Source organism: Lactuca serriola, chromosome 8, assembly GCF_051521515.1.
Source record: "Lactuca serriola cultivar US96UC23 chromosome 8, Lser_US96UC23_V15, whole genome shotgun sequence".
In the NCBI taxonomy this organism is placed as follows: Eukaryota; Viridiplantae; Streptophyta; class Magnoliopsida; order Asterales; family Asteraceae; genus Lactuca; species Lactuca serriola.
This window is the reverse complement of record NC_136415.1, coordinates 276,927,249-276,954,265: the sequence shown is the minus strand read 5'-3', so window position 1 is coordinate 276,954,265 and position 27,017 is coordinate 276,927,249. Positions and strand designations below refer to the sequence as shown.

Below are 27,017 nucleotides of genomic sequence, written 5' to 3'. Positions count from 1 at the left end.
AGGCTTTGTGGCGTACCAGATGGACTATAGTACGGTGGGCCGTTCCAGTCATGCTAAAGCCCTTGTATGCATGTTGTTATTTGTATCTGTTATATGTCTTGGTGTTGGTACTTTGGGGAAGTCACTAAGCTTCGTGCTTACAATTTTTGTTTATGGTTTCAGGTATTTCATGTAACACCGTAAATTTTCAAACAAAATTTTCATTTATAAATCACATTAATCTCATTAACATAAATCACAAAATCTCTAAAATCCCAATTTATCAATCGCATGTCCATAATAACAAAATCCAGCATCCACAAAATATAACTCAGTCTTGTGTGTACAATCAATTCGATGCCTTCCCGTGATCCTGAGAAGTACCTGAAACACATAACACATAACACAGTAAGCACGAAGCTTAGTAAGTTCCCCAATATACCACACATATCTCATTAGCCTCTCATGGATATGCTCAAATAAGACCCTCCGATCAATGTGTCTCAGTGGGACCCTCCAGTTCCACAGCTCGGGTGGACCCTCCGGTCCTAACTCAGTAAAGCTCAGAATAATATACAACATAGATCACCAAGACATAATGCAGGATATCACAATACTTAATATAAACACATAAGACCCTCCGGTCACACAAAGATTACCACTCTAGGTAAAGTAAAGTGAGAAGACTCACCTCGCAAGTAGAGTAAGCAACTCCTGCACCCGATTCGCTAATCAAATCCCCGCCTAACATATGTCATAATTGCCACCAATTAATACATCACATGAATATCCCATAAATGTTAGGTCAACTCCTCTACTAAATCCTAGGAGGTTAAAAAGACCATTTTCCCCTCAAAAGTCCACATTTGCTCAAAACCCTAAAAGTCAACGGAGGGGTCAACACACGATGCGTACGTTGGGAGTACGTCTCACTACGTTGGGTGTACGGCCAGCCATGCATGCATCGGGGTGGCTCAGTGCTACGTTGCATGTAGTTGGGAGTACGCTTGGTGTATGTCCCAGTCTTGCTTATTCCACTCTTATGGTGTTAACCCATTAAGACAAAGGCTACCATCTCAGATCTTGGTCAAATAAAGTCTCTTATAGCATAAAGTTGGTGACTTTATGCCCTATCAAGGCTGGACAAGTCTAGATCTCATAAACTCTCACTTATTCAACATAAAAATCCACATATCTCATAGATAGGGAGGTCTTGACGACCAAGACTCCATTTTTATGAACTCTAACGTCTAAAGACATCAAGGAGGACATGTATAAGGCTCTGGGGTTGACCAACTCAAAAAGCTTCAAGCTTTGGGGACATAAACCCTAAAATGGACCATGAAATGAACTATGAAAAATAATAGCAAAGTTTTGAGCTTTATACCTCAGAATGATGCTCCACCCACAAGGAAACTCATATCCAAAAGCTTGAACGTCAACTCTTTCTTCCTTCAAAGTTCCTTCTTCACAAAAGAATCCCACAAGATCACTCCATAGGCCTCCATTGCTCACACAAGCTAAGTAACAAGATTTAGGGTTTTGAGAGAAGTAGGATGCTGGAAATGGGGGTTGGATATGAACACATAATGTTCCTTAAATAGGGATACTCGAAAACATTAGGGTTTCTTTCAGGACCTAGTATGCCCTTCGTACCCTCTGGTACGCACAGCGTACTAGGCAACCTTCGCCTTCCTTCCACGCACATGAGTACGCGAGCGTACACATAATTACGCCCCACGTACTCAATTGCCACACATTTCACAATGAGGACTAAACTTGCCAAAACTTCAAACTATCGTAGCTCCTTCGTTACAAGTCCGTTTCCAACGAACCTTATATCCCCGGAAAGGTGGTGAGAAGCCCTACTCTTCTAGCAACACATCACAACCTCAGAGCTCCACGAATAAAACTCAAAATTCATAAATGATCAATCGAGATGTTACAATTCTCCCCCACTTAATTTGATTTCACCCTCGAAATCGCTCCTTAACAACACATAGATCGAACCCAAGAATCTGAGAATCACCCCCGAAAGGATCTTATATCATACAACAATCTGAAGGGTTTTGAGCATTCTAACACTCCTATGGTGTACATGCAACCCTATAAACCTTGGATCTATGTTTTCTCTATTATACATGCAAATAATTGATATTCCAAAGTTTCATCCTAACTAGCATAATATGAAGCAACTATACTACAAGAATCTAGTAGAATGACATACCTTTTGATGTTGTAGCTTGATTCCATAGAGCTTAAGAGCCTAGTGCCTCGAGTGTGACACCTCAAATGGTTCACACAACACCACCAACAACTTGGAATAACTTGAGAGAGAAGGTCTTATGTGAAACCCTTGGTATGATTTCTTGAGCCATGGGGTCCTTATATATTGTAGCTATTAGGGTTACACCATGTAACTCATGTCTTTCCATATTCTTCTTGCTCCATGGGTTTAGCCCAACATGAAGAAGTATGGATCATAAGCCCACATATATAAGAATGAATGATTTACACAATCAATCCCCATATATTTAATTAGTCTCCTTTTGATCACAAAATTAATTCCAAACTAATTCTTGATCAATACTAATTAAATAATATGATTTCATATTTATATATTAGAACTTATAATATATTAACAAATCATAAATATCCTTTTCTCACAAAAGTCTATCCAAATTGTTCCGATGCCATGCAACCCAAATGGACCATGCAAAATCGGTTCAAGTACATACCAATTATAGTTATGGACTTAGACACTAATCCAACAGTCTCCCACTTGGATAAGTCTAAAACTATTATTACGTATGACTCTGCAACCCGACTAGCAATCGTAGCTCTTAAAAGCCGTTGTTAAACTCTGAATAAATCAATGACGCGTCCATTAGATAAGGGATCATATATTCCTCCATTCTAGATATCATATGGACTGAGACATTGATTATAATCATTCTCTATGTCCATTTTTTGTTTCCCGATTTCCGATTTATGACGACTGGCTAGTTGAACAAATCAAATCAGTCCAGACTTGGCCAAGCACTTAGGGGTGTCATTACTAAATCATTGAGGGCCCCACAGATATCGCTTTTATCCCTTTAAGGGTAAAAGGAATGGATAAACTTCGACTCATATGCTTGTTCTACTACTTGTTAAATCATACACAAAGGCACATTTTATAACATCGAGTTTCAATGCATTTTCATACAATCAATGTTTAACCAAGTCATAATCAATAACTCATATCTCTAAGTTTGAAGAATATAAAATATTATCGTCTCATGATCACCTGTGATAAAATCCATGAAGTGAGTCAAATGAGCGTGGGTTTAATCCAATACGTAGAACTTATGAGCACTCATGAATGTTGTAGCAACTTTTGCTATGTCCAACACCATAGACATCTACAAGCCAACTTCATGACAGTCTTGATTCATACCTACTTCCAACATATGACCGAATGTGGATGGTTTGAATAACTTAGTCATTCGGGAAGAATGACCTAGTTATTCTGGAAGTCAAAACATGCAAAGTGAAACACAAGAATAATACTAATTCAATATGGCCCCAAGCACCTTTGAGAGTAAATAGATCACCTTTTATTTAAACACCATATTGATTACTCATTATTCATTGTTTCAAATTTATCAACTTAATACTTAAATTAAAACAATAGTTGTCATGTGCTCCAAACATGTAGACTATGTTTTCTAAACAATAGTTATGCCATACACCAAGTATGCAAACTAAGTTTGTCTATGATCCTTACTTTGTGAAGCAGACCAATTGAACATGATTCCAATGATGCTCATTTCACAAACCCAAATCCTTATCATAAATGTAAGAATTACAAATTCCTGCCATTTACCGAAATCTGTTAGATTCTAAACTTATATGCATTGATCCTCTCGTAATGACTATGCACAAAGTCACAAAGACTTGGCAACAGACATTACAGAGTATTCCAATGGAGATCATTCCATGGAAACGAAGTCTCAAATTCAAAGTACATTGCTTTGAACATCCTTCTTGCATTAAGTTTCCTAATCTTACACAGATTTAATGAATAACTTCCACCTATGGGAACATTTCCATATCCCATTTTGACTATCACTATTGAACAAGAGTTGCCTCTTTTCAGAATATGTCAATATGGTCCTCTGCAAAAATTTACACCATACTTCCAACTATCCCTGAGCAACCAATCTTTGGTAAACCTTAGATTGTCCTCAACAATTACTTAATCAAATTAGTCATATCCAGTTCTAATACTTTTTCCCTCTTAAAGCCCTAGGCATTTGGAAAAATTTTGAACAGATGAATATTATAGAACATGCAATCGATCCTATATCTGAAGCATATGGGACACGATTCATGATGTCTAATATAAAGACATGATACTAGACCAGTCTTTTGCTATAATATTTCTATTTCTATTTGACATGTTCTTATAATTCAGATTATGAAAAGGGATACCGTAATCACAATCAAATTTTAGAATGCAAATAATGTTCCCATATATAGAATTTCCTTATGTTGAACCATTCCGACATAACATTCAAATATATATATATATATATATATATATACACTTGACTAAATTTGATTAAAATCTCACGATCTAAGCTTTTAGATTTGAAATGAAGTATAATTTATTCTCCCTTAATTATAGCAAAACAATTTTTTCCCAATTGAAACTTTTGTTCCCTATAATTAACATTGCTAACTTGCAACAGTTATTATAATTATCATGCTCCCACTAACATGATGATTATTAGCATAACACTTATGCTCCCACTAGCTTTGACATGTACTCATAAATCAACTGGACTTCTAGAAATCAATACTTTATTGACTTTCTTACCAAAGTTAAAATTTCTTATACGAGATGCTTTGATAAAACTTTATCAAAATCATACATCTTTCCTTAGATAGCACACATGTATGTCTAAACAATTTAAGAACTATGAAAAGGGATGCCATAATCATAGTCTCAATTGTTTAGATCTTTTCCATTCCTCACAAGTCCATGTTAGTGTGTCGGTTAACCACACACGCTCCACTAACAACTTTGAAAATGCAAATATCACAATTGCTATCTACTTAAAACCACTTAGTGAAAGCATTTCCTCACCATCATTTTCATGAATCGGAGAGAAAACTTATGACACTTAGATTTTATGGTGTATGTGTTCCTATCCTTGTGAATTTTTCAAAACCATAATCACAAGACAAGGTTAGTGACAAATCCAAACTCATATGGACGGAACTTGTGCAGTCTTAACTTCTTGCCACCTGGCAGTACAAGGGCCTGCCATTGCTTCCAAGTTGTTATGCAACTAGTTGGGAATTCTCAAAACTCATTTGCAAAGCCAACTTTAACTGGAATGGGCACAGAAATAGGAGTATGTCAACACGATAGGTTATAAACCTCAAGTTGTGTGCTAGCGATAAACTACATGTTTTATTCTTGATTAGATCTTGAAATTATTTCATGATCTTTAAGACTCCCACTGTCCTCTTGACATATAAGACTCTCTTGCCAAATATTCAAGAGATAGTGCAGATTCTTTACCAAGACAAACACTTCACATAATTGGTCGTAGTTGGCCTTTGTTTTATCCAAAACATCACAACTTACCAATTTCAAATGTACAAGATTAGAGCAAATTTTAATCTTACATTTGACAAGTGTTAATAAACCTTCTTTAAGATGTGTCACTCAAGTTACAATCTTGGAGTATGACTCTAAGACTTGTTTTGGAACGAAGTATGACTCATCTTCTTGATTTAGTCACTTCAACAATTGATGACTCCTCTTCTTAACCATAAGAATGCACTAATATGTTCTTAGAGGATGAATTGTGATATGGTCTCACAATCATTAAGATGATCATAAAACATGATACTAAAGTACTCTCCCATCTTTTCAGATTTGAGAAACTTTTATCTTTCTGCCAAATTTGATTCTTCTCATTCGTTCTGCCATACATCGAAACTTTTCCAATGTTTCAGAATTATACTTAAACTTGTAAGTATAACCATATTTACTAAGCTTTAGTAAATCATGATGAATAGTCTTATCGATCTTTTGTGGTGGACTTGACCAGTGCACAAGAATGTATACTCGATCCCTTTAGTCCTTCACTTGACTCACATATACATGTAAACAAGGAATTAGTCTTAATTTTCCAAAGATGAAAATTCTCATTCATCATACGACTTGCATGATCCCAAGTTTCTGTCCAATTGAAAACTTGGGTGATGAGAGTCTTTCCTTAATTGGTAATTTTAGACACTACCACAAATGAAAGAATCAAATTCATATTTCCATTATTGCTAGAAACATACAAACATTAATTTTTCATAAATGTCATTGCAAGGAGATATAATAAAATAAAACAAAATTTTATTTATTTATAAATGCGGAAAAAACTTTTTCCTTACAATGCAACTTTAAATGAAAATTATGCTATTACATATTTCCTAGCAATCTATCATAACTCCTAAGTAGTAGCTCAAGAATCCGCTCTTCGAACCATGCGATTGAAATCCATCTTCGCGATCTCTTCCTTTAAGTTTCCTTCCCTTTGCTTGATCCTGTGAAACATCAAAATATAACCTAGTCACATTTTGTATTAAGAATCATCAATTAGGAACTTAACAGAGTTAGATAGTGGACTTACCTGAAGCAGAGTCAACCTTTTTTATTCTTCCTTCTCTCAGATCTTTTAGGTAGCAAGGGCAGCTTCGCAACCAATGCCCCTTCCTTTGGAAATAGAAACATATGGACTCTTTGGTAATGTTACATGGGACTATCTCAGACTTAGCCTTTCTCTTTACCATTTGGTCAACCGAGTTGACTATGGCCGACCCCTTTCCATTGGGAAGAGAAAGATTTTCTGGATATCCAATGTTACCGTTGTCAATGTCCATGGAAGTTTCAGAAGTTGATCTTATAATAAAATTTGCTTTACTAGTGCTCCAAATCATTGCTGATTCAGCAGCACCAAGCAAATAGATAAGATCATTAAGGGTCATGTCATAGTCTGTTACAAAGTAGTCTCAAAGGAAACTCACTATGTGACTTAGAAAGTGATTGAAGAACCTAGTCAACAACCAACTTTCTCAAGACTTTGACACCCAACTTTCCCGGCTTGTCAATATGTGACTTTATCTCCAAGATGTGAGCACACATAGACCTTGCTTGCCAATAGGGCTTGAGTGACCTTGAACTTGTGGGTTAGGGAGAATAATTGGAGGAGGTGGAGGAAGAGAAGTATGATTTCCATGAGATTTGGAAAGATCATAGTTTTCTAAACCAGACATTTACACTGGGAGAAATTCAAGTTAGTTGATTTAAGTCCTTAATATAACACCTAATATGAAATATTAAGGCTAGGACCCAACACAATATTTTATAACTTGGAAGAGGGATGCCGTAATCAAAGGTATAGAATATTTGAAGGTAGGCGAATAACAATTCACCAATTTCCACCATGAAAAACAAAATAATTTATTAGGTTTTAATTGGATTTGAAACTCCTAGATCTTTTGAGATTCATTGAAGTTTTCAATGGCATGTTTCAATCTCGATTGTGCCATCTTAAGTTTTGTGAATGGGATGCTGAGGATCACAAAACAAGGTATGAATAACCATGCAAATATACTTGGTACCCTTAATATTTATCACTTTATCGATGTGTCAGTTAACCACACGCGCTCTACCGATCCTATGATAAACATTAAGTTACCCTTTGCCTACCTTGTTAAATCTAGTCTAGTGTGCCGGTTAACCACACGCGCTCCACTACCGACTTAAGCAAAGTGCAAAGTGTAATTTCATGGGTTAGCACCAAATTCACATTTTCCTAAAGTAACTAAGATTCAGAATTTATAAAAGGTTTAGTTATTTTATATTTATCATTATACTCATAATGAAGGGAGAATTGTAGTCCTTGTCCTACCCGTTCGGCTAACGACCCTCCACCAGTCAAGGAAGCGATAGGTGAGAGTGGACACCCATTAAACTGCTAATTTATAGGCAGTAACCTTATACCCCCCCCCCCCCTTATAGACCGGCTTCGTGAATGAGGCCTACTAACGGTAAGACTGACTTTGTTCTTATACACACACACACACACACACACATATATATATATATATATATATATATATATAATTAACTTATAATACTATAAAGTATAAGGGTTGAATTTTAACTTTAAAATTCTAAGGGCTTAACTTGGAATTAAAGTATTAATGAGGGGAAACTTTACAAATTCCAAAACTTGAGGGCAAGTTTTGAACTATTCAAAAACTTTTGGATTTTCATAACTTATGAGTTTAATTAAGGTTTTAAAAACTTTAATGAAGAGACTCTTGAACATCCATAACTTGACGACAAGTTATGGAGTTCATAAAACAAAAAAGACTCTTCAATTGTGTAACCTATGCATTTTAATGAATCTTTAAAAGAAATGAATTTTGGTAATCCATAACTTGAGGAAAAGTTATGGACTCCATTAAAAACATTTAGATCAAGAATTAACTAACAACAATTTGCAAATAATTCCTATGATCTACCATAACTCATAAGTGTATGAACAATCATATCAACACTTTCAAGAATTACATAAACACACATAAACTTGAAATTTTGATAATAACCTTGAAATTGATTTACCATAATCATTACCACATCAAAAACAGGTTTTATAAGTCCAAAACAGTTTAAGGTAATGATTCTAGACCAATTCCAGCCTTAAAATGCGAAGATATGTTGTCAGGGGGTCCAACTCGTCGAGTGCATGAACCAACTCGACGAGTTGGATGAATTTAGTCATGGAATCGTCGAGTCCCTTAATGGACTCGGCAAGTTAGCTGTCCAGACAACATATAAACTTCGATTTTCAGCAATTTGCATCAAGTATAAATGAAAACAAGCCTAGGCTCTAACACCACTGAAGGTTTTTGAGCATTCTAACACTCCTACGGTGTACATGCAACCCTATAAACCTTGGATCTATGTTTTCTCTATTATACATGCAAATAATTGATATTCCAAGGTTTCATCGTAACTAGCATAATATGAAGCAACTATACTATAAGAATCTAGTAGAATGACATACATTTTGATGTTGTAGCTTGATTCCATGGAGCTTAAGAGCCTAGTGCCTCAAGTGTGACACCTCAAATGGTTCACACAACACCACCAACAACTTGGAATAACTTGATAGAGAAGGTCTTATGCTCAAATCGGTTAGCCCTCATAAGTGAAACCCTTGGTACGATTTCTTGAGCCATAGGGTCCTTATATATTGTGGCTATTAGGGTTACACCATGTAACTCATGTCTTTCCATATTCTTCATGCTCCATGGGTTAAAACCTCCATGGAGTATCCATGGTTTACTCCATGGGTTTAGCCCAACATGAAGAACTATGGATCATAAGCCCAAATATATATATGAATTAATGATTTACACAATCAATCCCCATATATTTAATTAGTCTCCTTTTGATCACAAAATTAATTCCAAATTAATTCTTGATCAATACTAATTAAATAATATGATTTTATATTAATATATTAGAACTTATAATATATTAACAAATCATAAATATCATTTTCTCACAAAAGTCTATCCAAATTGTTCTGATGCTATACAACCTAAATGGACCATGCCAAATCGGGTCAAGTACATACCAATTATATTTATGGACTTAGACACTAATCCAAAACAATCCCCCACCAAAGACACCTGAACCCAAACATGAACTCCTAATCCTGAAAAGACAAACCCTCTGCTGCTACGGTACCCGTTCTGACTCTCCAGAACTTGAGAACTCTAGTGGTCTGTTTGCCTGCCAGACCGCCCTTGCAAGATATCATCATGATAATCGTTCATCGAGTAACAGACCCTGAGAACACATTGTTAACTCTGATTCTCTTGTTGCGACTGATGGAAACAAGTCATTACCCACCAATTGGCTACCGATCACTCATACCAGATATACCAATCGATCCAGATCACAACTCAAAAGGAACGGAAAGGTCACGTCCCACCAAGGACCCACCGCCTGAACAACTATCAGAACTCATCTAAAAGAATGAACCTCAAAAATTTGTCCTCAGACACAAGAAAATGATCATTCTAGCTTGGAAGTATCCTCTGACATCTATAGACATAAGCCCCAGCTTCCTCTCAAATATCCCCTTCAACACTGAGCACCAGGTCAGCTCCCGACCCAATAGTTGAACCTCCAAAGGTTACCCATTGCATACCAAAAACGTATCATTGGTTTCCTTCTCATAATAACTATCTCGGCCCATTGCGACACATAAGTCATGAAGTTCGCTTTATCCCAAGCGAATACTACAATCTCAACTAAAGTCGCCTCACCTCTGACCTTTGTCGTCTACTACTCACTAGTTCTATGCATCTTGTGGTCCTTCCCATACCAACGAACTGACCCACTCAGGTCTAAGACATTAGATGGAAATCAATACCTCTAAAAATGAAACCCATCTATGAATCCGGAATCTCATCATGCCTACTCAATACACACATGGATCCAAACTCAAGCTCGAGAGTCGGATTCAACAACAGAGTTGGAACCACTCATCTGCAATCTGATACTCCACTCATGGCCCGTGATTCTCAAACTCATGCACACACCATCTCTCCAATTCCTTCCGATTGCGAAAATCCCTCCTCGACTTGGGACATAACGATTTCAGACCATTACGGAGACCCCAGTCCCTCCCCTGGTCCGGCCACCAGGTTCCCAAAGACTCGATGGGTAAGGCTACCCAAGCCTAAGAATTCCTTTGCGTCATGCTCTGACTAGTGATCATTACGGCTCCCCACAGATTCACAATACTCTCTTGCTGGCTAGTGAAAGCTATGACTCCTCGCAGATTCTCTACGCTCTCTCTCACTCGTTGGCTAGTGGAAGCTACGGCTCCCCGCAGCTCCACAATACTCTCTTGCTGGCTAGTGAAAGCTACAGCTCCCTGCGGTTTCACAATACTCTCTCGCTCGCTAGTGAAAGCTACGGATCCCTGCGGTTTCACAATACTCTCTCGCTCGCTAGTGAAAGCTACGGCTCCTCGCAGTTTCACAATACTCTCTCGCTCGCCAGTGAAAGCTACTGCTCCCCGCAGTTTCACAATACTCTCTCGCTCGCTAGGGGCTCACCCCATGGTTTTTCCTTGATAGCCTCAAGTGATTACTCCCACTTAGATCCACTCACTCTCTTATCACCCGCATAATCTCATCATCGATTCATCACCCCATTGAGTTTACTATCGAATACTCCATGGTCTAGCATAAATAGGTACACCCACCCACCTAGGTTAAGCATCACTACTTCTAACAACAACCGTCATGAAAAAACACTTTCTCTCGCTGGAATTCACATTCTTGGATAATACCGTTTGATGAAAAATAGCTGAAGGGCTCCCACTGGAACCATAGTCACTTGGTACCCCACTTGCCATCTCACAACTCAAGTCTCTAAATAATCCAAAAATTTAGAGCATCATGATCGGATACCTCGGTACACCATCACAGAACCTCACGATGTCTTTCCTCAACCACTGATCTCCCACTCACGACATCATAATCAGATACCGCAATGCACCCTATCAGAATCTCACAATGTCTTTCCTCGACCATTAATCTTCCTCTTGCACAACTCGTAACTTCGAAATACTCCAACTCTCAATTTGAAACACTGAGGAATCGTCAATGAATCACAACACGTTGATGACAATCCGAAACCCCATCCTCTATTGCTCAAAAACCCAAGAAAGAATACTCACACTGACTCTGAATTTGGTTGCCAATCAACTTCTGCCCTTCCCAAAGTGCACATAACAAACCATACATCAAACTATAAATTCTCAACCGTTGAAACTATCCTTAACGAGCCAACCGCCTTGAACTCAACCATTACAACCTTGAAGTGTTCTTAACCACCATAAGGTCCCTGACCAACGGCTACTCGCCGTGATACACCCATCCTTTCTTGAACATGTGCAACATGCATTTTCTCGCTCCGCACCTTGATTCATCAACCAATAACCCAAGTCTCATGAATCCATACCGCAGATCTCCATAACCAGTTCTCTAACCACACTTGAACAAATCTCTGATCCTCTCAATAAAATACCCAGTTCTCCCCTACTCAGGGTTCGAACCATCACCAATTGGCATACCAACAGTCTACTCCATAGACTGTTTCACTTGACTCTTGGAACGTACTACGTAACACTCAATGATCTTCCCGATAGAGACCAAGCGACTCCAAATATCCCGAATCTCATATGAAATCCTCAGAAACTTCCCAACGTGACTGCCTCTAGTCATCCAAAATCTCATACCGAAACACTACCGGGCATCTCAACCGTCCCGCAGTAGCCATGACTCTCAGTCTGAAGATAATGAACTATCACACTCCTCATCTTCGACTCATCAACCAATGTTTCATCATGAGAATTATCATGGAAGCAAGAGACCTTACTCCCACACTCGATGTCCGATATAACCCATGAGGGCCACCGCCCCGATACGTTCCCTTGAACCGGGAACTGCTACTGATTATACCTTACTATACTCAACGAAGGTATACCCCTGTCCTCATCCATTTCAGTCCCTACTGATGACTCTCCCATGGTATAACAAATACCTCACAACAGACATACTTCCCACATACTTTGGTGAAAAGGTCGCAACCATATTCTACCCCACGAGGTTTACCTCCAGACTCGGAAACCGAAAGCTCAATATCTCTTCTGCTTCTCACAGGAAACAGAAATAACGCAACTCTGGTCACAAAAAGTGACATCTCAACTATCGGCCGATTGCTCAACTCAGACTGCAATCCTCCATAAGCACCATCTTTGCTTATCCCTAAGTCTTGCGACTCCAACTGGCATCTCACCAGTAAAATCTCTCGAAAACTAACTCAATTTCCCCCTCAAGGTATGCTCTAATTGAATCTTGCTCGACATGGACCTCTGGCTCCACACTCTATCATATAAGTTCTCAGTCTAAACAATCACAACGGGACAACTGGTAAAGTTAGAAGCACTATCTGCTACGAATCATGGTACTCGAACCATGTTATCTCCCCTCAATCTGCTACTTAGAACTCCTGGAATTCTTCCTATTTCGAGTATGGGTCCTCTGCTTTCAGTAGTACGGGCCCATACTACCTGCCACATATACCCATACTTTCCACACGGATCATCCCAGATTTCCTAAGTAGTTGCTCAACCTTCTCGGTCACCAATCTCGTTATACCTGGTCGCTCTCCAGCAAATCCTCTCCTCTATTAGTGTACTCATCTAACTAAGGTCACTCCCTAGGCTCTTCCTAGGTTCTCACACTTCTCTACCATCAACTGTTGAAGAACTCCTTATGATGCTAACCATCTACCTCCTGAATATTGTCATATTCACTTAGTAGCTGACTCCCATCATCAAGAGTTCCACAAAGCACGAAGCAAGCAACATTCGGACATCGAATAACCTTCACCAACACAAAACACTACTCGATCACACAACTCCACTTGCTCTATTCACAACTCAAAAAGCATCACCGAACTCAGGATATCTTACCTCTCATGGTATCTAATCACTCTTCTCAATAGACTCCTCAAATGCTCATCTAGGTATCTCTCCTAGATTACCTTGCTACTCAAAGCTCCCTCTCTCTAAAAGATTCTTGCTAGGTACTCCTACTAAGCACATTCACAGAGAAAATAACAGATAACAACATCTCCTAGGCTAAGGAATCACAAATCAGGCAACTCTGGCCCTAAAATCTGAGATACCTAGCCTATCCTATAGCATGCAATTCTAATATCTCATAAACATCTCATAAATATCTCATAAAGTAAACAATTAAGGTATTTTGGGAAATCACCGTTCGGGCTCTGGCTGATTGTACACACTGCTCCTTCTCGTTTTTGTCTTAGAAACTCTTAATCGTTTTAGAAAATCATTTCTTTTGAAAACTTTTCTGAAATCCTCAGTTTGAGTCCAGACATACCCGAAGGTGCATCCGAATCCCTCAAACCAAGGCTCTGATACCAACTTGTAACACCGTAAATTTTCAAACAAAATTTTTATTTAAAAATCACATTAATCTCATTAACATAAATCACAAAATCTCCAAAATCTCAATTTATCAACCACATGTCTATAATAACAAAATCCAGGATCCACAAAATATAACTCAGTCCCATGTGTACAATCAAGCCGACGCCTTCCTGTGATCCTAAGAAGTACCTGAAACACATAACACATAACACGGTAAGCACAGAGCTTAGTGAGTTCCCCAAAATACCACACATATCTCATTAGCCTCTCATGGCTATGCTCAAATAAGACCCTTCAGTCAATGTGTCTCAATGGGATCCTGCGGTCCCACAGCTCAGGTGGACCCTCCGGTCCTAACTCAGTAAAGCTCAGAATAATATACAACATAAATCACCAAGACATAATGCAGGATATCAAAATACTCAATATAAACACATAAGACCCTCCGGTCACACAAATATTACCACTCTAGGTAAAGTATAGTGAGAAGACTCACCTCGCAAGTAGAATAAGCAACTCCTGCACCCGACCCGCTAATCTAATCCCCGCCTAAGATATGTCACAATTTCCACCAATTAATACATCACATGAATATCCCATAAATGTTAGGTCAACTCCTCTACTAAATCCCAAGAGGGTAAAAAGACCATTTTACCCCTCAAAAGTCCACATTTGCTCGAAAACCTAAAAGTCAACGGAGGGGTCAACACACAACGCGTATGTTGGGCGTACATCTCACTACGCTGGGTGTACGGCCAGCCATGCATGCATCGGGGTGGCTCAGTGCTACGCTGCACGTAGCTGGGAGTACGCTTGGCGTATGTCCTAGGCTTGCTTATTCCACTCTATTGGTGTTAACCCATTAAGACAAAGGCTACCATCTTAGATCTTGGTCAAATAAAGTCTCTTATAGCATAAAGTTGGTGACTTTAAGCCTTATCAAGGCTGGACAAGTCTAGATCTCATAAACTCTCACTTATTCAACATAAAAATCCACATATCTCATAGATAGGGAGGTCTTGACGACCAAGACTCCATTTTTATGAACTCTAACATCTAAACACATCAAGGAGGACATGTATAAAGCTCTGGGGTTAACCAACTCATAAAGCTTCAAGCTTTGGGGACATAAACCCTAAAATGGACCATGAAATGAACTATGAAAAATAAGAGCAAAGTTTTGAGCTTGATACCTCAGAATGATGCTCCACCCACAAGGAAACTCATATCCAAAAGCTTGAACGTCAACTCTTTCTTCCTTCAAAGTTCCTTCTTCACAAAAGAATCCCACAAGATCACTCCATAGGCTTCCATTGCTCACACAAGCTAAGAAACGAGATTTAGGGTTTTAAGAGAAGTAGGATGTTGGAAATGGTGGCTGGATATGAACATATAGTGTTCCTTAAATAGGGATACTCGAAAACATTAGGGTTTCTTTCAGGACCTAGTACGCCCTTCGTACCCTCTGGTACACCCAGCGTACTAGGTGGCCTTCACGTTCCTTCCACGCACATAATTACGCCCCACGTACTTAATTGCCACACATTTCACAATGAGGACTAAACTTGCCAAAACTTCAAACTATCGTAGCTCCTTCGTTACAAGTCCGTTTCCAACGAACCTTATATCCCCAGAAAGGTGGTGAGAAGCCCTACACTTCTAGCAACATATCACAGCCTCAAAGCTCCACAAATAAAACTCAAAATTCATAAATGATCGATCAAGATGTTACATTTCAGTAGATCTTGACAAGGTGAAGGCATGGCCATACACATCCTCACGTATTAGACTTATGATTTCTCGGAAACTCTGATAATGTGAACATTTTAGAAACTATGTTGAAATAGATTTTGATTTTTAAATAATGTTTTGGGGACAACGGTTTTTGTTAACAGTTCTATAGAAAAAATGGTTGCTTTGAAAAGTTTAAATTTTATGAAATTTTTTGGACGTTACAATTAATTCGTGAATTTTATGTACTAAACTATGAATTAATTGTATTAAGAGTTTTAAGTTGATAATATGATTGTAAATGCATAATTTGTGTATTAAACCGCGAATTTTTTTTGTATTAAGCTATAAATTTTGTGTTAAGCTGTGATTTTGAGGTTTTAAACTGTGAATTAACTGCATTAAGCTGTAGATTTTCTGTTTAAACTGTGAATTGACTTTATTAACCTGTGAATTATGTATTTTTAACTGTGATTTTTGTGTTATAAATTGTGAATTGACTGCACTAAACAATGAATTTTCTATTTAAATTGTGAATTGAGTGTGAATTTTATATGAATTTTATGTTAAATTATGAATGATATATGTATGAATGTTTGTACTAATTTCTAGTGAATATATTTATTTTTTGTTGTATAAATATGTACAAATGTATTTGTTTTTATAATTATTTTCCATTACACTTTCAAAATGTGAATTAATTGGTTTATTAAATTGTGAATATAGTATTTAAATATCAATCAATGATTTTATATACATATTTGATTTGGAAAAAATAATGACTGCAACAATGACACGAGTGCTTGGTGGTGATGTATGGTAGTTAGCCGTGGTGGCGGACGAATCTGAGTTTGACTTCTTTAAATATATGAATTAGTATATAATGGATTGTATAATGTCATGTTATGAATTTTATGAATTTAACTAAAAATGGATTGTATTAAGTTGTATATTTTATATAAATTTTGTGTTAAACTATGTATGGAGGTATGCATGAAAATATTAAACCGTGTATTAGTGATTTATTATGTTTATTAAACTGTGAATATTTCTTATGCACGGTATATTTTCTAAATAAATCTACAATTTAGAAAAAGGAAAATTGATTTTTTCAAATCATAATTCTAATTTTTGCTAAAATTTGTATATTTTAGCTGTAAAATTAAAAAGTATTACCAAGAAAATGGGAGCTACAATATTTGTTTTATTAAGCTGTGAATATGGATACAAAACTGTTATTGAATTTAATGTTAATATGGTGGCGGTCCAGCCACGCTCCGGTGATGATCCTAAGATGGTCCGACGGTGGTCTGTCGATAAATGTCAAGTAGTTTGTAAACTATGAAATGAAAAAGTTTGCTTAATACAATATAAATGTTAGATTTGTCTAAAATGCTTTTAATGAAAATATTTAAAATAGTGGTTCTTAAGTTCTCATTTGAGCCTCTACCTCTTTATATATATATATATATATATATATATATATATATATATATATATATATATATATATATATATATATATATATATATAATCCGTCAAATAAAAAACACTAGTTGTGAGACCCATTTATTATTATATTTATTAAAATATTATATGAAATTTAATAAAATAGAAAAAATCATAAAATAATATGTAAAAAAAATTAATTTAAAATAACCACAAAATAACATTTGTCAAATTAAATAAGAATCTGATAAGTGAAAAAAAAAAAAAACTTTCATACGTAAATGATAAATTGTATTAATTTTAACACGTACTAACCAAAAATACAAGATCAGAACGGTCAATGTGAAAATTTCTTTCGAAAATAAATATTTATGGTTAACAAACAAATAATAGTTTAACTGAAAATAAATTAAAAAAAAAAAAAAAAAAAAAAAAAAAAAAACATAACTTTGATTTATATCGCTTTCTAAATTGCATGAACGTATTATTGATTTGTTTATGATATATTTGTACAAAAGTTGGTTACAAGGTAATATGATTATTTTATTGAAAAAATAGATTAAAAAAAGTATGAACAGCAAACATGCTGAACTGGGACAGAGAATTACAGAAAGAAAGAAAGAAGCAAAGCAACAGCTGCACTTGTGCTACCTTCATCACCTCCACTTTCTCTCTCTCTCTCTCTCACCGTTTCTCCATCAACACTCCACCTCTCTTCACGTGACTCCCCATCCTTCTTCCCTTTTTCTTAGGGTTTTCTCAACTGCAATTTTGATTACATTCCACCGGCAGATTTCCTTGATCCGCCCAAATCCCAAGCAGATCCGACAAATTGATTCCTTTCCAAACTTTTATTGCACTACAACTTGCCTCTGATTTCGTGATTACGTCCAATCAGGTTGGTTTACTGGTTGTCGTTCTATCGAATTTGACTTCCGTACGGGTAAGTCAACAGGTTGGCGTACAGGAATAGAAGAGAATATTAACTTGTGGTTAGGTTCGAATTTGACAACAGTTTGGGCATATTTTATGCTTTAACTATTAGTGGATCTAGTGATTTCGAAATATTCTTAGCTGGTGAGGTTTCTGATGCTTACACGGTTGATATATATTAAATTGGAGTGTTTTCATCGGAAATAAGCTGATTTCTGAGGATTTATCGCATCAAATTAGAAGTTGGAATTGAATTGATGGTGTTTTACGGGAATGGGATTGAATTGGGGAACAATGGTCGTTGAAAGAGTTAGGTAGCCAAAATGCCTGCTTCACCAGCAATGAGATTTTCTCCAGGGAGGGAATCAAGGGCTGATAATCACAAGAGAGGTCGTAGTCTTGAGAACGGAGTAGTTTTCAAAGAGAGAGATGATGATCTTGCTTTATTCAATGAGGTGCAAACTAGAGAACAAGACAATTTCTTGCTTCAGTCTAATGATGATTTTGAAGATACTTTCGGTAATTTCTTTAGCTTTTCTTCATGTGTATATTCAAAACAACGTACTTTTATATGGGAATTAGATATTTGTTACTTATTGCGTCTCATACATTCTTCTTTTTTTGTCTACTTGCATTTTTGCAGTGACCAAGTTACGCGATTTTTCTGATCACAAGCTTGGAATAAACATTGCTGCTAGAGGAGAAAGTAGCGACTTCCTCAATACAGAAGAGGAAAAGAACGATTATGAATGGTTGGTATTCATTTGCTTCTTATCTTTAACTACATATAAACTGTTGCATCAGATCATCTCAAGTTAATTACTCTCCACTTTATACTAATTTCTTTTATGCTAATGAAGGTTAATAACTCCACCTGATACCCCTCTGTTTTCCTCATTGGATGATGAGACACCTCAAGTTATTCTTCCACAGAGGGGAAGGCCACGTGCTCAACCCATCTCACTCTCAAGATCATCCACAGTAAGTCTTATATATCCCAAGCTAATCACTATTCATTAACACACACTAATGTGTTCAAACATATTCATCATAACCCTTAATTTATGTGTGTAATCTAACTTAACTACAGATGGAAAAGCATCAAAGAAGTAGTAGAAGTAGTCCAAGCCCAAATCGCCTAACCCCATCTCCACAATCTAGTAATATCACATTTCAGCCTCCCACTAGATCAAAGAGACCATCTTCCCCATCAAGTAAACCTTCAACACCACCTCCAGCTTCACGAAGATTAAGCACAGGATCCAGTTCCATTACTACCAAGGGTATTTCGGGTATTTCACCTGTGAAGACAACAAGAGGAAACTCAGCTTCACCCAAGATAAGGGCATGGCAGGCGAACATTCCTGGTTTTTCCACAGAAGCACCTCCAAATCTGAGGACATCTTTGGCTGATAGGCCAGCTTCATATGTACGTGGGTCCTCACCAGCTTCTAGAAGCAGTAGACAATCAATGTCACCTACTCCTAGAAGCATTAGTTCATCTCATAGTCATGATAGAGATAGATTTAGCCCAAGGAGTAAAGGGTCAATTGCGTCTTCTGCTGATGATGATGTTGAAATTGAATCTCTGCCATCTGTTTTTGTTGTTGATGTCTCACAAAGGTTGAATTCAAGGAAACTCGGTGGATTTCAGAATAATAGTCATAATAATAATAAAGCTTCTTTTTCTCAAAAGACAAACAGAACAGTTTCTTCTATCTCTGCTCCTAAAAGATCATTTGACATGGCACTTCGACAAATGGTAATGTTTTTGCTTTGTAGATGTTAATGACTTAATTCCATTCCCCTTTTCTTTGAAATTTTATCATTAGCATATATAAAATCCTGTATGGATAAAGTGGCTGAATGGTAATGATAAGGTCTATTTCTTTTCTAGAATGAATAAGTTGTCTGAATGAGATTAAATGACCATTTTACCCTTACATTTCATGAATCAAGTTTTACAATATTGATGAATCAAGTAAAAAAGAAACATCCATGTATCATTTTATGTTTTATGATGAAGTTGCTGAATGTCTTAATGTTGTTGTGTAGGATAATAAAAGAGTTCCTCAAAATATGTTCAGACCACTACTCACCAGTGTCCCTAGTTCAACATTTTATGCTGGAAAATCAGCTCCTGTTTGGAATTCTTCTGTGACAACTAGCAGCAATGCAAGTTCTGATCTTCCCACAACTTATGCACATGAAATTCAAGAAACTCAACTAAACGATGATGAAGCAACAAGTGGATCATGTGTAAAGTTGCAAGATTCTTCTTCTTCTTCTTTTGTTGATGATCAAGTATTTATATCCGAAAAAACCGATTCTTTGACTGAAGATATGACGAATGAAACGCATGAAATTTCACCAACTCTTCAGCTTGGTGATTTGAAAGATGGGGTTGAAAATCTTGCAGATTGTGATACTGAAATGTGTGTAGTTTTAGATGATGATTTTAAAGAAACGGAAGTTGAAACCCTAAAGGATATGTTACTTTGTTCCAGATGTGGTTGTAGATACTCTGATGATTTCATACAATCAGAAAAAGAAATCAAATTATGTGAAAATTGCCAAAATTCGTATCCATCATTGAAGCCTCAAGCAGAAGAAGTCAACATATCAGATGAAGATCATGAATCATTCAACACAATGAAGCCTCAAATGAATCCAGTTCTTGAAGTTGAAGTTGAATCCCTAGAATTAACTCCATTTGAACTACATGAAGATGTGGTTAAAGAAGCAACAGAAGTCAACCATGAAGTCATAAGTCAACCAAGTTATACTGATGCTGTTGACTTTTCAGATTCAAAGGTTGAAGACTCTTTAGTCTTGAAAAAGTCAAACAGCATGAAGGGCATTGTTGTCAGAAGCGGGAACTTTTCAGCTAGTAGTATCTCTTTAGATGATCTTTCATATGTGAGATACTATAGTACAAATACAAACAGCATGAGAAGCTCTTTGGGACGTGGGAGTTTATCTGCTTCATCTTCATTTGACTTTGGTCAAACCACAAATACACATACAGACACTCGTTTAAATCGTAACAAAAAACAGCATCAACGAAGTGTGTCATCTTTTTCTGGAAGCTCTAGTCATGCTTTTCATCCTTCAAGCGTTGGAACAAGCACTCTTGATTCATTCGAGGTATCCAGTGTTCATGTAGTGAAAGATGTTGCTGACGTGGCATCTATAACATGTCCTCAAGAAACCACCCCATGTGAAAACGACACGTGGACTGAAAACGAAGATGTGGATAATCAAACAGGACATGAATGTTCAAATGTTGAAGAGAGTGAGGAAGAGGAAGATAAAGGTGTAAGTGTTTGTGTTGCAGAAGTTGAAGTTGAATTGAGTGTGATTTCGGAAGGAGAAATTGATCAAAGTTGTGCTTCTCCTCCTGTTTCACAATGTAATGTTTCAGCCATGGATGATGACAACATAGAATCGGAATCGGAATCGGAACCGGAACCGGAACCGGAATCGGAATCGTTGGTGTTAATCGAAGATGAAGGAAAAACGAAAGGAAGAAGGCTAACACTAGAAGAAGCAACAGAGACAATACTCTTTTGCAGCTCAATAGTCCATAACATAGCCTATGAAGCTGCAACTTTAGCCATTCAGAAACAACATTCAGATGCTTCTCAAACTGAAAACAACAATACTTCATCTTCAGGGCAACTTATTCCATCCATAGGAAAACCTACAAAAGAGATTCAAACCAAAAAAACAAAAAAAACATCATCGAAGTCTCAGAAAAACAGAAACAAAAAGGTGACGACTACAAAACCTCCTAACAACAACAACACAAATACGGATGAGGAAAGTGATTTGGTAAAACCGCGTATTGTTTATCCTAATAATAAAGAGAATAGGAGACCTCCAAAACTAGAATCTAAATGCAATTGTAGTATTATGTGAGAGAAAGTGTTTTGATTTTTGGGTTCTTCCACTTGGTTTGACTTTGGTTGATTGTGTAAGTATTTTTGTAAAGAAAGTTAATTAGTAGGTTAGATTTGGTTTGTATTTTTATTTTTTATTTTTTTATTAGTGATTTGGGTTTGGTATTTATATGTTATAGAGGAGAGGAGAATGATGACCTAAGTGTTGTTTATTTGATTGTGGTATTAGTGCTGCTATGCAATTGTTGATTGACTTTTGAATATGTAACTTGAGAGGTTGATAGTATAAAACAAGTTCTTTTGTGTTTCTTCTTGTTGACTTTCATAATCTTTGATCTTTCTCTGGGTTCTTCAATGTTTGTTGATTATCGACTACAGATGGTGAAATGGAGTTTGGATTGGTAACATATTGGTTTATCTATACGACGTGGCATTTGGGCGAGTTTATCCGCATCACAAATAAGTCGGAGTTATATTTTATCGTTAATTAAGATTAGTATTTCCTTAATAGTCATCTTTTTATTTTGGTATGCTATTATTTTGGTAGGTAGGGTTCGACAGATTTGGACCTTGTGAAACTTTTTTTATGGTTATGAATAATTAATTTGAGTATTTGATTCTTGGAAACCTCCCCTGTTTCTTGAACTACAAGGTTTGGTGGCACCTAGCCTACGTGTTCGTCGTTCGAGGCTAGTTCTTATCAAATTGGTATAAGAGATTATGGGGTAAGCGTACTTCTTATGACTGAAATTGTTCATGTGTTGCTATTCACAAGAAGAAGGCCAACAAAAAGATTGAGAGTTTGGAAGTTGAGTTCACCAAATCCAAGGAGGAAACAGAAGACAAGCATAAGGAGATTTCCCGACAAATTGGAGACATCTTGATCAACAACTTGTCCACCAAGACAGGTAACTTGGTGTTGGGTTGTGCCAAGTTTCAAACGAATCCCCGTAAACCTGGTATGGTAGTTGTAAAGAATATATTCCGATACCTCAAAAGAAAAACGTCTCTCGGAATCTGATATCCATCCAATTCAGGATTCTTTGTGCAAACTTATTCCGACGCTGGTCTAGGAGGATGTGGCCTTATCGTAAAAGCACTTCTGGGGGATGTCAGTTTCTAGATGGCAAGCCTGTTAGTTGGCAATCTAAGAAGCAAACATGTGTGTCCTTATCCACTGCTGAAGCTGAATACATTGCAACATCATCTTGTACGTCCCAAGTACTGTGGATTCAAAACCAACTTAGAGACTATGGAATTAACATGAAAAGAATTCCTCTCTATTGTGATTTCGAAAATGCTATAAGAATTTGTCACAATCCAGTGCAACACTCCAACACAAAACATATTGCACTGATATATCACTTTATAAAAGATCATGTTGAGGATGAAAATATCGAAGTTCATTTTGTTAGATCCTCAGACCAGTTGGCTGATATCTTCAAAAAGGTCCTTCCTGAAGCTTCATTCAATCAAATTTTACAAGGGTTAGGAATGATTGAAGCAGAGTCAGTTCCGAAATCAACTTCGTAATTGCGAAAGTAACTGTTCATGATGGTTCCGAGCTTTAGAACGTTTCAAATTTTACTGTTCACATTACGAACGGTTCCAAGCTTCAGAATGTTTCAGAATTCACTATTCACATTCCGATTGGTTATGATCTTCGGAATGCTTCGGATGTTATTGTTCATCCTCGTTTCGGAATGATGTATATCCTTTGTGTGACATTCCGAAAATTTCAACAAAATTAAACTTTTCAAAACAACTCATTTATTAACAAACGTGTTTACAAAAAACATTGTTTCCAGAACATGATTTAAAATCAGAGTCTCCCAATATCCAATTTGTTGTAAAACCAAGGATGTATACGGTCACGCCTTCGCCTTGCCACGAATCATCTGGAGAACCTGAAACCATAAACAAAACTGTAAACACAAAGCTTAGTGAGTTCCCCCAAAATATTACCACACAAACAGACAACATATACAATATGCATGCTCAAATACTCATGCCTGGCCTAATCAGCCTCAGGCTGGAATACCAGGCATGTTTACAATGGACCCAGTCATCCCTGGGACGAAATACTGTGACATCCCTTAATTTCTCGGCCAGAAAAGACCGATTTAATTTATGCTTTTTAAAATAAAATTAGATAAATCTTTTTAAAAGATGTTGCGGAATTGGTCCCCAAACAACATATTATAAAAGTTTATCAAAATCCTTCATTAAGAAGGTATATATTTTCCATATATATCAAAACCTCGGGATGTCATGTTCCGATACAGATCAAAAGCATAAACAAGACATTATAAGCCTTTCAACAGTTATTTACAACTACTGGCCTATAATCCAAAAATCTCTCGTCGTCCTCCGACTATGCTCGAGGTCCATTACCTGTAATCATAAAAACTGAGTGGGTCAGGCTTGGGAGCCTGGTGAGCATATAGGGTTTTCAACCCACAATAATAATATACTTATTAAGTTCACCAATCAACAATAACCCTGATTACTCATTCCCGTTGTCCTCACTTTACGTCCCTAAACACCTATCACAAGGGACCTAGCCTAAGGATTATCATCGGGATGGACACTACTGCTAAGGGGTTTCCTCAGCCATACATGTCCTTAAGGCAACCATGAGGGGGATGGAGTACGACAATCAACATTTAATTCATCAACACCTACAAGTTGCGAACCTGCTAGTGTTCCACTAGACTATCTAGAAAGTTCGTGGTCGTCATCTATACTCCGCTAGATGACTACAACAACAACAACAACAACAACAACAACAACAACAACATCGAGGCCTCTCACCTTTTTAACACACATCAACTATTTCATCTACCCATGTTCTACCCAACATATTTTGTAGATAAAAAGCATATACAGTTTAAAACTTGTATAAAACATCAATTCAACAGTCACCTTAATTAAACAATTAATATATTTACACATAACACGTATTTCAAGGTAAATACTTAATATCTATGTGTAAATTAAAAGTAACTACACACTCACATATTTTGATGAAAATCGGGCAACAATTCGTTTCCTAAAACGATCGTTTCTAATAAAACTAGGAGTTTTATTGAGAAACCGGGCTCTGCAAAATTCGGGCTTCGAAACCGAAAAGATAAATTTTGCGGGCTTCACGGGCACTTCGTGGAGTATTCCGGGCTTTACAATCGATACCGGGGCTTCGCGGAAGGTTAAGGTGAAGAAAATATGAAGAAAGGGGCTAAATATGGCAATTTCTTAAAAATATCCGAGAAGGCTCGCAGCCTTCTATTTATAGGGTGAAGCTTCTGATCCAAGGGCTGAGAGTCTTCTGATCCGACGGCTGAGAGGCTTCGCAGGGGGGGGTGGCTCGCACGAGGGCTGCGCGTGCGAGGGGGCTGCTGGTGGCCTGTGATTGGACCGAAGTCCGGATCCGATAAGGGAAGCTCGTGGCTTCTGCGAGGGTTCGGACACGAGGGAGAAGACACGCGTCGGATCTTCACTGGACCACTTCGGATAAGGCCATGTGCTCGGATGACTCAGCAGCTCGGGTGACTCAGCAGGACACGTGGCACTTTTTCAGCGAGGGTGACGTGGCAACTCGTGACTATGCGAATTTTCTCGATTTTCGCGCCAAAACTTCTAAAATCCATAACATTCGCATACGAGCTCCGTTTTTGACCTTCTTTATATACACGCGTAGCTAAAATTACGCTCTACAACTTTCGTTTAGACTTAGTCGGCTAATTTTGACTTTAAATTTTATATTATTATTTTTAACACACCGGGACAGAAATCCGTTAAAAATTCTTAATTTCTTCATACGACGTCCGTTTTCGTCAGAATTTTTACCATTGTGCTCCTAATGACGAGACCTTCAATTCTCGTTTAGGTTGTGTCGGCTAAAAATCGCTCAATCTAAAATTCGAGTTTTTAGTTGTCTACTGCTAAGCTGAAACTTCGAAAAATCATAACTTCCTCATACGAAGTCAGATTTGGGCGTTCTTTTTATCGAACTTCTCGGTTTAATGATTACTACTACTTTCGTTTAGATTACTAAGGCTAAAAAGTATTTTATCGAAAAGTCACTTTTTACGACATTCAGCACCGTGCCGGTTTTGTTGCGAAACTTCGACAGGTCATAACTTCTTCGTTATAACTCGGATTTTGGTATTCTTTATATCCCCGAAATCCTTTTTTCGACCACTACAACTTTATATAAAGATATCGGGATTATCTCACACTTTAATTTTGACGCTTATTTTTATTCTTAATTAATTAAGCCTTAATAATTAAGCATAAAACACATAATTCACATAATATTCACATAATTCCTTTTCATTTCTTCAAAATGAGTTACAAAGGTTAACCTACACTATCAACTCCATATAAATGCCTAGGCTAGAAACACGAGTGTTAAAAATACCCTCGTATCATAAGCAGGTTGGTCTAGTCAACCATTGGGTTGGAATACCAAACGTGTCGGGTCCATTCAACCGTCGAATTGGAATAGCCCAGGCCTCTTGACTGACACACAAAGCAGTCCAGTCTCACCACAATCCATACTATCATATTGGGTCCAATCAACCATCGGGTTGGAATACCCCAGGCCCAATCAACCCTCGGGTTGGAATTCCGATACATAACGGTTCCAATCATCCTCGGGATGGAATACCCTTAAGCCCTTAGTACGAGTCTGACATACCATCGGGTCCTCAGCTCGTATCTGGAATGCTCCAGGGTTTGTTGGCTACAACACGGAGTAGTACAACCTCAACCCAACACAAAATGCCGACATATAACAGATAACCATATAAACAGTCTATAGGTAGATAAGCAAATCTACAGATCACTGAACATAACTGTTGGATTAGGTGCCTAAGCCCATAACTATAATTGGTATGTACTTGACCTG

General features: G+C 37.3%; 1 protein-coding gene across 1 annotated transcript; it reads left to right on the top strand.

Moving 5' to 3' along the window:
* The first annotated feature begins 17,810 nt into the window (after positions 1 to 17,810).
* Positions 17,811 to 22,412, top strand: LOC145065739 (uncharacterized). The gene is made up of 5 exons (XM_079012797.1): positions 17,811 to 18,722; positions 18,847 to 18,955; positions 19,064 to 19,184; positions 19,294 to 19,965; positions 20,259 to 22,412. The coding sequence occupies exons 1-5, from the start codon at positions 18,527 to 18,529 to the stop codon at positions 22,122 to 22,124; spliced, it is 2,964 nt and encodes a 987-aa protein (XP_078868923.1). The 5' UTR covers positions 17,811 to 18,526; the 3' UTR covers positions 22,125 to 22,412.
* Positions 22,413 to 27,017: the final 4,605 nt, after the last annotated feature.

Excerpts from the sequence above, each read along its gene's own strand:
- LOC145065739 (XM_079012797.1), top strand. The coding sequence starts at position 18,527 with ATGCCTGCTTCACCAGCAATGAGATTTTCTCCAGGGAGGGAATCAAGG. Across the intron at positions 18,956-19,063 it reads GAAAAGAACGATTATGAATG|GTTAATAACTCCACCTGATA; the intron begins GTTGGTATTCAT and ends ATGCTAATGAAG. Across the intron at positions 19,185-19,293 it reads CACTCTCAAGATCATCCACA|ATGGAAAAGCATCAAAGAAG; the intron begins GTAAGTCTTATA and ends ACTTAACTACAG.